Here is a 12,017-nt window from a genome sequence, read left to right as displayed (position 1 = left end):
TATCACTCTTGTACATTCCTTAGGCACTTTTTTTTTTTTAAGCATTTTGAGCAACAACATACTAAAGGTTTGCTGTTTGAAAATTGATCACAATTGAATAACAAAAACTTTTACATAGTTAATTCATGTTTTAAGTTTCTTTACTACATATATCTACTGCAAACAACCCAGTTTACTTTTCAGTTTTTACAAAAAGATGAACAACTATTAGCTCTATAAAACATAATTCTTATTTATTATGTTATCATTTGACCTAATATCTTGAATTAAGAGAATATCAGGTTGAAATGTTGTAAATATGACTAAGCCTGGTAATTTTGTTCTAGTTTTTATTATGCTTAAAATAAATTTTTGATTCATGTTATATAATTAACATACACAAATAATATACAAAATATTTATTGAGTATGATATGCTTTAAAATTATCAGAATTTTATGTTCCTCAACATAAAAAATTTGTTTAGAATAATTATTATAAATTTTAATTAAATTATAATTACATAGCTGTTCCTCAAAATAAAAAAATAGCTTAAAATAATTATCATAAATTATAAGCAATTTAACATTTTGTTAAATCTTACTTTCCATAAATGATGAATTTTGGGGGAAAAATAGGGTGAGGGTATTTTAATATATTTTCCTTATATTCCTTCTTAGTTTTATTAGATTCATAAATGATGTACTTTTGAATAAGCTTCAATAATTAAACCCTTTCCTCTAATGAGTTCTCCCTCAAATAATTTTCTCCAATCCCTCATTTTCCATTTATTTAAACCTTCTCTATTCTCTTAAAATAGCAGCTACTCTTAAGTTTACCATTTTATCTATCTTTATTGACTGGTTGATTTGATAACTGTTTATTTGTGTTTTAAATAATACACTGTTAAAAATAATTTTTTTATTTAGTATCAATTGATACTCTGGAGAGTATTGGAACCGTAAGTACGCTACAACTATATAATTAATATATAACACTATGTAATACTATATAACACAATAATTATTACTATACAGAACCCATACATTTTTTTAGTATCGATTGATACGCTCTAGAATACTGGAAAATACGGTACAGAAATGTTTATTAAAAAAGTACTATTTGATAGACTCTAGTGTACTGGAAAATACGCTGTAGAAATGTTTTTTAATTTAGTACTATTTCATATGCTGTAGCGTATCAGACAATATGCAAGAGAATGGTTTATTAAAATAGTAACTATTCATACGTTCTAGGGTACGAATCCGTACTGTAAAGAATAATTGAAACAGACATCATTGGTGCATACCTCTCATGGAAGTGTTTATGCTTGGTCGTTTTAGACAAAGATGAAATGTTACTATTTATGCTCATATTTATAGTTTTGTTTTTTGTAATTATGACTGACCATAGTTTTTATTTTTAAGGATCATGTTTAGTCCTAAACATCTTTAAAGTCATTTTTTTTACTAAATTTACATTTAAATTAATGTTTTATTGCTCTGCTTGGTATGTTTGTTGATATAACAAAATGTATATGTACATATAATAATAATATATTATAAACTGATCTTTCATCCAAAGTAAAACAGTTTCATACCCTACAGGGTATCAAAAATTATGATAGAGGATATCAAAAATTGCAAAGGAGAGTATTAAAAACTTACTTCTACTGTATTGAATATTATTCCAAAGAGCGTATTGGATAATACTATACAGACAAATACATTATTTAGTACTACATGTTACTCCATAGAACACTAAGTATTGCTCAATACAGTATTGGAATCTTCCTTGTATTGTAATAAGGTTTTTTTCCTATAACGTACGGATTGATATTATACATTAATGTGAAGAATATATAGTATTATCTGATGCTAAAAAAAAAAATTATTTTTAACAGTGTAGATCATGAATGACAGGTATTTTATTATTCTGTTGAATACTAGTTATAATTTAGGCTTTATTTTTTAAAACTGTAGTAGGCATTTTATGAAAAAGGCGTTTTTTGAGATAGGCGTTTTCTGAGATGGGCGTTTTCTGAGATGGGCGTTTTTTGAGATAGGCGTTTTCTGAGATAGGCGTTTTTTGAGATAGGCGTTTTCTGAGATAGGCGTTTTTTCCATGTTTCAGTTTTTATTAAGTATTAAGGGGGGGGGGGGAAGTTTTGCCACTTTCGTGTAAACAGTGTGCTTTCGACTAGGTATTGATTTTAGATTATAGGTTATTTAGGATAAAAGTTTACTTTTGGGTATTAGTTCACGTATATTTAATCATTTTTTTGAATAGGTCTCCAGGTTCAGGTGCTGCAGGCTGGAAGGTCGTTTCTGGACAGGTAAAAAAATTAAAATTTTTTTTGTTTGAAGAGTTAGAGAGCAACTTATAAAACAAAATATGCTTCTTTTTGAATGTTATTAACATATCCGCAGAAAAATTAAATTCGGCCTCCAGGTTCAGGTGCTGCAGGCCTCCAGGTCCACTCTGGACAGGTAAAAATTAAAAACATTTATTTGAAGAGTTAGAGGTACACTTATTTAACCAAATATGCATCTTTTTGGATGTTATTACCATATTTGAGGAAAAAATGACAATCGGCCTCCAGGTTCAGGTGATGCAGGCCTACAGGTACACTCTGGACAGGTAAAAATTAAAATTTCTTATTTGAAGAGTTTGATGTACACTTATTTAACCAAATATGCATCTTTTTAGGTGTTATTACCATTTTTGAAGAAAAAATGACAATCGGCCTCCAGGTTCAGGTGCTGCAGGCCTCCAGGTACACTCTGGACAGGTAGAAATTAAAATTTCTTATTTGAAGAGTTAGAGGTACACTTATAAAAACAAAATATGCATCTTTTTGGATGTTATTACCATATTTGCAGAAAAATTTAAAATCGGCCTTCAGGTTGAGGTGCTGCAGGCCTCCAGGTACACTCTGGACAGGTAAAAATTAAAATTTCTTATTTGAAGAGTTAGATGTACACTTATAAAACAAAATATGCATCTTTTTGGATGTTATTATCATATTTGAAGAAAAAATGACAATCGGCCTCCAGGTTCGGGTGCTGCAGGCCTCCAGGTACACTCTGGACAGGTAAAAATTAAAATTTCTTATTTGAAGAGTTAGAGGTACACTTATAAAACAAAATATGCATCTTTTTGGATGTTATTACCATATTTGAAGGTAATTTGACAATCGGCCTCCAGGTTCAGGTGCTGCAGGCCTCCAGGTACATTCTAGACAGGTAAAAATTTTTTTAAAAATATTTAAAGAGTTAGAGGTAAACTTATTAAACCAAATATGCGTATTTTTGGATGTTATTATCATATTTGAAGGTAAATTGACATTCGGCCTCCAGGTACAGGTGCTGCAGGCCTCCAGATCCATTCTAGACAGGTAAAAATTAAAAAAATTTATTTAAAGGGTTACAGGTACAGGTTCTGTTATTATCATATTTACAGAAAAAATTCAAATTGGACTCTAGTTTCAGGTGCTGCATGCCTCCAGGTACACTCTGGACAGGTAAAAATTAAAATTTCTTATTTGAAGAGTTAGAGGTACACTTATTAATCCAAATATGCGTGTTTTTGGATGTTATTATCATATTTGAAGATAAATTGACAATCAGCCTCCAGGTCAACTCTGGACAGGCAGTTAAAATATTTTTTAATACTTTTTGATTTGGACACCTTACCTGGATCCTGTTGACTGCTGGTTGTTGGTAGCCAGTTAAAAAATCCTAAATAGTTATTTTTGAATTTATAGGAATGGTTTCTAAAAAGAAAATGGCTAAATTATAATAATTTAGTATAATATAGCATTTAAGGCTCCAGACAGGCTGTAGGCGGCCTCCATGAGCCTGCTGGACAGGTAAATCAAATGTGTAATCTTTTATTTAAAAGGAAGGTATACTATGTAGAAATAGAAAAGAAACTTTATGTAAAAAATTAGAGCATAAAATTTGCAATGTTATCCTAAATAATATTCACATAACTTTCGTCATGGAGGCCTCCAGTACCTGAACCTGGAGGCTGATTGTCAATTTATCTTCAAATATGATAATAACATCCAAAAACACGCATATTTGGATTAATAAGTGTACCTCTAACTCTTCAAATAAGAAATTTTAATTTTTACCTGTCCAGAGTGTACCTGGAGGCATGCAGCACCTGAAACTAGAGTCCAATTTGAATTTTTTCTGTAAATATGATAATAACATCTGAAAAGATGCCTATTTGGTTTTATAAGTGTACCTGTAACCCTTTAAATAATTTTTTTTAATTTTTACCTGTCTAGAATGGATCTGGAGGCCGAATATCAATTTACCTTCAAATATGATAATAACATCCAAAAATACGCATATTTGGTTTTATAAGTTTACCTCTAACTCTTTAAATAATTTTTTAAAAATTTTTACCTGTCCAGAATGTACCTGGAGGCCTGCAGCACCTGAACCTGGAGGCCAATTGTCAATTTACCTTCAAATATGGTAATAACATCCAAAAAGATGCATATTTTGTTTTATAAGTGTACCTCTAACTCTTCAAATAAGAAATTTTAATTTTTACCTGTCCAGAGTGTACCTGGAGGCCTGCAGCACCTAAACCTGGAGGCCGATTGTCATTTTTTCTTCAAATATGGTAATAACATCCAAAAAGATGCATATTTTGTTTTAGAAGTGTACATCTAACTCTTCAAATAAGAAATTTTAATTTTTACCTGTCCAGAGTGTACCTGGAGGCCTGCAGCACCTGAACCTGGAGGCCGATTTTAAATTTTTCTGCAAATATGGTTATAACATCCAAAAAGATGCATATTTTGTTTTATAAGTGTACATCTAATTCTTCAAATAAGAAATTTTAATTTTTACCTGTCCAGAGTGTACCTGGAGGCCTGCAGCACCTGAACCTGGAGGCCGATTTTAAATTTTTCTGCAAATATGATTATAACATCCATAAAGATGCATATTTGGTTAAATAAGTGTACCTCTAACTCTTCAAATAAGAAAACTTAATTTTTACCTGTCCAGTAAGTGCAGTCAATATTCTCTAAAATGGCTATAACATTTGGAATGATAGTGCAGCTATTACCTTTAATGATACAAATAAGGATTTTAATTGCCAATTATCTGAAAAGTTTATATCCTTGAGCTAAATTTTTTTTGTTAATTTTATAACTCTGCCAACCCTAAATCTTCATGCGGTTTTTAATATCTTTGTTATGGTTCAATCCACACATATAATGATTGCTTTAATCGTTTTCCAGGTACCATAACTGTGCTGCTAGACCTTTATTTTTTAAAAATCGGTTCAGAAATAAGGATTTTAGAAGCTAAAATATTAGAATATTAGTTGTTTGATCCTTATCCTATTGGGGAGTCTGATGGAGGTCAGGAACAAAGCCTAAAACCAACCCTAAGACATTTATAAACCTTCCCTTAAAAGTGTAACCAAATTGGAACAGTATTAGCAAGCTGTTTTTGTTATCGGCTGGCCGGAAATCGGCCGACTTCGGCCGGATTCGGCCGATTAACATAATCGGCCCAAATTTTCTTCATGTTAAGTTTAAAAATATCGTATTCGGCTATTCCTCAGCCTATTTAGTCGTCTAAGGTGGCAAAAAAATAGTCCTGGTCAGAATAAATTCAAATCCGTTGACCAATCTAAAATCCGTCCACTGGTTGTCGCGTAACGATGTTTTTAAAGTTGTAGACATGATAATAATTGCATAAAATAGAAGTAAAATTTAAAAATACCGTAGCCGGTTATTCCTTGGCCGATTTAGTCGGCCAAGGTAGCAAAAAAATAGTCCTGGTCGTAATAAATTCAAATCCGTTGACCAATCTAAAATTCGTCCACTGGTTGTCGCGTAATGGTGATTTTAAAGTTGTAGACATGATAATAATTGCATAAAATAGAAGTAAAGTTTAAAAATACCGTAGCCGGTTATTCCTTGGCCGATTTAGTCGGCCAAGGTGGCAAAAAAATAGTCCTGGTCGTAATAAATTCAAATCCGTTGACCAATCTAAAATCCGTCCACTGGTTGTCGCGTAATGATGTTTTTAAAGTTGTAGACATGATAATAATTGCATAAAATAGAAGTAAAATTTAAAAATACCGTAGCCGGTTATTCCTTAGCCGATTTAGTCGGCCAAGGTGGCAAAAAAATAGTCCTGGTCGTAATAAATTCAAATCCGTTGACCAATCTAAATTCCGTCCACTGGTTGTCACGTAACGATGATTTTAAAGTTGTTATAAATGCTGCGTATATTATAAATATAATAATGTCTTATTCGAAATGAAAATTTTACTCTAAGAAAATTTTTGAACTACAAATGTGATTTAGATGGACCTTTTACCATAAAATTACTTTTTCATAAACTAATTATTATTTAACTACCTTTTTTAAAGTAGCTGCAACCATTTTCCACCCAAAAAAAATTATTGACTGCACTTACTGTCCAGAGTGTACCTGGAGGCCTGCAGCACCTGAACCTGGAGGCCGATTGTCATTTTTTCTTCTAATATGGTAATAACATTCAAAAAGATGCATATTTGGTTTAATAAGTGTACCTCTAACTCTTCAAATAAATTTTTTTAATTTTTACCTGTCCAGAGTGTACCTGGAGGCCTGCAGCACCTGAACCTGGAGGCCGAATTTAATTTTTTCTGCAGATATGTTAATAACATTCAAAAAGAAGCATATTTTGTTTTATAAGTTGCTCTCTAACTCTTCAAACAAAAAAATTTTAATTTTTTTACGTGTCCAGAAACGACCTTCCAGCCTGCAGCACCTGAACCTGGAGACCTATTCAAAAAATGATTAAATATACGTGAACTAATACCCAAAAGTAAACTTTTATCCTAAATAACCTATAATCTAAAATCAATACCTAGTCGACAGCACACTGTTTACGCTAAAGTGGCAAAACTTCCCCCCCCCCCCCCTTGTTGATGAGAAAAAAGGGTGGGAACAAGTAAATTATGTAAGGTACGCGTTTGACCGCCCGATCGACTGTATACCATTTGATTTTGGAAGGGTTGTAAGGTAAAAAAAGGTGGGGTTTCAAGACAAGATGAGGTTTTAAAATGAGTTCATATAAACACGAAATTGTCACAGTTAGAATTAAGTCAATTTTAGACCAATACTAATGTGTGATTTTTTGTGTGTGAATGTCTCTGGAACCTAGCATAAAGTTGAGACAATACAAAAAGTTTGGGAAGATTCAATAATCAATCAGTTTTAGTTGAACAGCAGAGGTGTGAACAAAATGTTTGAATACCACCAACTCGTGACAAACTTGTTTCACGAATGTAAATGCTGTGAAAGTGAAATTCAGGCCACACAAGAAACATTCCATTTGCCAGAGGACAGTAAATCAAATCTTATTTGTTGCTCAGTATTATTGTTAGTGTGTTATTTGTTATCACACATCTTGATTGATTCATGTGATAAGCTTGGCGCATTTTTGATCAACGTCCTACAGACCTTGGGAATACTCGTATTGACTTGGAACCTGTACATAATTATAGACGATGTCAACATATTCCTAAGCTGGTATACAAAAACAGCTGTGCTTATCTGTGTGCTTGATGAGTTGACAATCCATATGATTATAAACATGATGGTTGATGATAGCACGGATAACGATAATGAATCAACAGCTGCCAGAAATGAACAGCGGATCCTGGTGACGAGCTCGTGGCCAGCCTGGTGGTGCATGAACACAATCTGGAGCCTCATGCGGGACATGAGGTTGACCATGCAGGCATGGATTTTGGCATCGAACCTGATATACCTGTGGCCAGCCACCACGAGTCTTGCTTCTGCTGTCGTTAACCTTACTGTAGCATGGAAGCCACTGCAAGCATGGTTTTCGGCGGGAAAACTGATCATCGTGATTGAATTTAAGTTAATTGCCATTTATTTCTTCACTGTTTACCAGTTTGTTCAACGGCCAAAGTTACAAAACTTTATTCTCTATTTTGAACATATTGAGTTTTTGTTAACTGTTGAATTATTTAGATATTTGTTATTTTAGTAGGTATGTGATATTATATTCTTTTGTTTGTGATTTGACAGTTTAAATATATATTTTTCTTTACAACAACGATGATTATTTTTTTTTTAAGCGAAGCTTTTTAACATTTAGTGTACGCCAAACTACATACACATTTAGGCACGTTTACTAAGTTTTAAGCGCTATAAGCGAAACAACTTTAAAACTTTTTGGAAGGAATTGCAATTACTGTTACGTTAATGCAATTGTGCGAATGCACTTAACATTTCCTTAGTTACCTACCTACCTACTTAAGTACAAATATCTTTTTCCTCTGAATTGTCAAAATACTCGTAGTTTGTTTTGTTGACCAAAGCACAACAGTAATCCACAAATCCTGCCTTAAGCATAGTGTGCTGTAACTCACTCTCCACGTCAATGGCCTTGGAGTCCATGGTCTCGTAGTTCAACCGTGGTGGCACTTTACCAAGCACAAAAATCATCACCTTGATAAGAATTAGACTATAATATTTTTTAATCCACATTTTAAATGTACAACTAGGAAAAGAATTGATAAATAGCTTAATGCTTATACTATATTAAACTAGCAGATTTAAAGTCTTGTGCCTTGCAGTTCTGAAGTTCTCGTGTTTTATCGGTCCCGTAGCAGAAACCTTTTTCTAGTTAACGTAGCCAACTATACCTACTGTATATTTAGATAAAATTTACCTCAATAATCTGGAAGTTCGGCAGACTGCTACAATATTCACCCAAAGCGTTCAAAATAGCCTCATTGTACTTCATACTGTCGGGGTCAGCCTCGCACCTGCGCCCTGTCGCCGACATATTCTCAACTGAGGAGCGCAGGTGGGTCAACAACGAGTTGATGGTCTCCAGCACGTTAGGCCCGACGCTGTTGTCGATAGCGCCAGAGCTGAATATTTTCGATAGAACGGTCGCTATTCCACAACGTACTCGAGTATCCTAAAGGAGAAACCCATTAAATTATTATTGACAACAAAAACTTGTTTATTTTTATTATAATTACCTGGATTATGGTTATTACAGGGTTTATAGGTTTCCAAAAAATAAAACAAGAAATTCATAATAAGAAAATATCCCGAAAGACGCGAAGGGGAAAAATTTCCAGGTATTTGATTGGAAAATAAACACCCTTTGGTATTGATTAAATATTAGTGTGCTTGAGATTATGTTAATATTGATAAATCATTAAAAATATAAGTAAGATGGTTGTGGTTGTAGGAAGCAACGCACCCATTGCTAGCTTGGGTCTATTAGAAGCATTTCAACATTACTAATACACACCTGATTCTTTTGGCCCAGATGATTCATAAGCATCTCAATAATAATATAGGTCACATTTTGTGCAATACTAAACACAACAATCTGGAACACATGCTCGGCAAAGTCTGGTGGGTCCCACTTCTTGTGGATGTCCATGTGGTTCAGCACGGGCTTTAGCACCTGCCTCACCGTTGTGAAGGACGCGTTGCCAATGAGCTTGCGCAACGTGTCCTCGGCGATCTTGAGCGGAGACTGGGACTCCTGGTCTGTCATTGTGCCGAGGTCAGGGGTTTGGCTTCGACCCTGGCCAGCCTAAAAACAGATGTAAATGCAGATGATAAAATAGTAACTTTAACTGAAGGAATAACATAACTAAATTATGGGACAAAATTTAAGTTGACTGTATATTTGTAGAATAAAAACATCTATTTAAAAGAGTCTTTCTCCCAAGGCAAAGAACTGAAATTCTGTCTTGATTAGATCTTTAAATATTTAGAGAAAGCAAAATTTCAATCTCAAATTACCTTAAAGTCTCTGATTTGAATATTGTATAGCAGAGAAGGAATAATGTTATCCATATGCTTGTGATTCCAAATATTTTCATTCAGGTCATCATTCACAGTCTTCTTCACAACACCACCAATACCTGTTATAATATCATTTTATTATTTTTAGCATTTTAGCGTCATCAGATGTTATTAAGGGGTAAAATGAGGGGTTACAAAGCTTTAAAGGGGTATTTCTTTTATTTTTGAGGGAATAAAATGTGGGGATTCAAAGTTTAAAGGGGGTTAAACAACTACTCTCCCTGGACGTCTACGGTTTTGAGTTAAATCCAATAATAAAAATGGCAATTAGTGCAACGATTTCAGGCTCATTGCTTTAAAGTGTTTGGGGTAATGACATAGACTTTCAAACTAATTGTAAATCAGTCACTTTACATGAAATGGCTTATACTATGGCTTATACTCTAGATTAGATTCAGAATATCCTGACATTGATAGCTTTTAGTGTCAAAAAATGTATCATATTTCTTTTACATAAAAATGTTACCTTTGAGTCCAGAGACACGAATTTTTGTAGTTATATCTGCATCATTAGTTTCAGAGACACACATCTGTTAAGTATTTTAATTATCATTATGTATCATATAGGTAATAACACTTAACACATCAAAAGTAAATTTAGATTTAAGACAAATTTACTATAACCAGACACACAGTAATTATCCTTTTAAAATAATATTAAAGTATTTGGATAATCTTATCAAAGTAAACCAGAAACCTCTCCAAAATTAGAAATGAATGATAATAACTTTCCTGAGAGAACTTGATAATAAAGAAATCATATCTCCTATGATAGGCGGGAACATCTTCATCTTTGGCCGCAAAATTAAGGAAGGAAGCCGCTGCTCTAATCTGCATCTCTGAGTTAGGATTCTCCAGCAGTTTCTGGACAATTTTCAGGTAGAACTCAACATACATGTTCAGCCATTGAGATGGACAAGCTTTCAAAAGCTGGTCCATTGCATCAACACCTTAGATAAAATCAAAGTCTTTGATCGTGACATCAATGTAATATTCAATATCTATAATACAAAGTAGAACGATGTCTGTCTGTCCGTCTGTCCCTTAAGATCTCAGTAACCACTGAACCGATCGGATTCTACTCTTCAGGGTATCTACCTATTGGTCCTGTGGTGGTTTTAAGCTATTTTCTTGGGGGGTGGGACACCCCCAACCCCCCCAAAAACCAAAAAATCCCCCCCCAATTTTTTTTTTTTTTTTTTTTTTTTGAAGGAGATTTCCATGGTCCTTTACGATTTTCGCCATATTTTTTTTTTCACCTCTTGGGGCAAAGCCCCTAGAGGCTAGGGGCGAAGCCGCTAGTATTATATAATCGATTAATCGAGTAGATTCAAGTTATTACTTGAAATGTTTTTACACTCATAGTTAGAACCAACCAATCAAGATTTGATAAAAGTACCCAAATCTTATGAGCCAAAGAGTGAAACATTGTGATATTGATAAAAAACTTTAGTTATAAACTTGTCACCTCCCTCATAAATATTTATTCAATGCTTTACTAACCTATGACTACAAAGCCAAACTTGCTTCTGTAGAGATATCTCTCAATTTTCTGGGCTAGGTAGTCCCCAATCCTGTCAAGCTTCTCAGGTGAAGTGGCCGCGTAGTACAACAACTTGTCCATGTTGCCCTTGTTAAGTCCATCCTCGGCATAATCTAACAAAAAGTTGGCTATGGTGAATTGCAAAACATTTGCATATTATGATTATTTAATAAAAACTAACCCATGTAATTTACAAGAGCCCCACCACTGAAGGGCCTCCTTACCTAATCTTATTTTAGACAATTAAAATTTAACGGGAAAACGATTGAGTTCTTGATTATAGGAAAGCTTTACATAGCTTTCAGGATGATTTTAGGCTATTCTATTTCTAAATCTATTTATTGGAATGATTTAAGGATACTGAGCTCCTAGATGCAAATAAAGATTAATTAAAGAAAACATGACAGATCGAGTTAATTTAATACATCTCAAAACATTTATCTTGCCTGGGAAGATATTATCTACCAGACGCTTGTATCTTGGGCGCAGGGGGGAGCAGCACCCACACGACATCCTGATGCGTGGCACACAACACCTAAACTAGGAGGAACAAGGGTTTTACGCCCCTATCTGAAATCGTAAAGTATGCTTAGTATTTATATGT

General features: G+C 33.7%; 1 protein-coding gene across 3 annotated transcripts in view; it reads right to left on the bottom strand.

Moving 5' to 3' along the window:
- stmA (Protein EFR3 homolog stmA) overlaps positions 1 to 12,017 on the bottom strand; it is a 19,396-nt gene extending 7,379 nt beyond the window's left edge. For all 3 annotated transcript variants that reach the window (XR_013878766.1, XR_013878767.1, XM_080157734.1), the window contains exons 1-8: positions 11,860 to 12,017; positions 11,374 to 11,526; positions 10,606 to 10,820; positions 10,337 to 10,403; positions 9,808 to 9,929; positions 9,305 to 9,595; positions 8,708 to 8,962; positions 8,380 to 8,484 (exon numbers count right to left, since the gene is read on the bottom strand). Coding sequence is in view for 1 of the 3 variants with exons in the window: in XM_080157734.1 (XP_080013860.1) it covers positions 8,380 to 8,484; positions 8,708 to 8,962; positions 9,305 to 9,595; positions 9,808 to 9,929; positions 10,337 to 10,403; positions 10,606 to 10,820; positions 11,374 to 11,526; positions 11,860 to 11,926 (1,275 nt within the window). In the remaining 2 variants the exon portion in view is untranslated. The remainder of the gene's footprint in view (positions 1 to 8,379; positions 8,485 to 8,707; positions 8,963 to 9,304; positions 9,596 to 9,807; positions 9,930 to 10,336; positions 10,404 to 10,605; positions 10,821 to 11,373; positions 11,527 to 11,859) is intronic.

Source organism: Acartia tonsa, chromosome 4 (genome assembly GCF_053477335.1).
Source record: "Acartia tonsa isolate MP-2025a chromosome 4, ASM5347733v1, whole genome shotgun sequence".
Taxonomy (NCBI): Eukaryota; Metazoa; Arthropoda; class Copepoda; order Calanoida; family Acartiidae; genus Acartia; species Acartia tonsa.
Note: the sequence above shows the minus strand (reverse complement) of the source record. Positions and strands in the feature narration are given on the sequence as shown.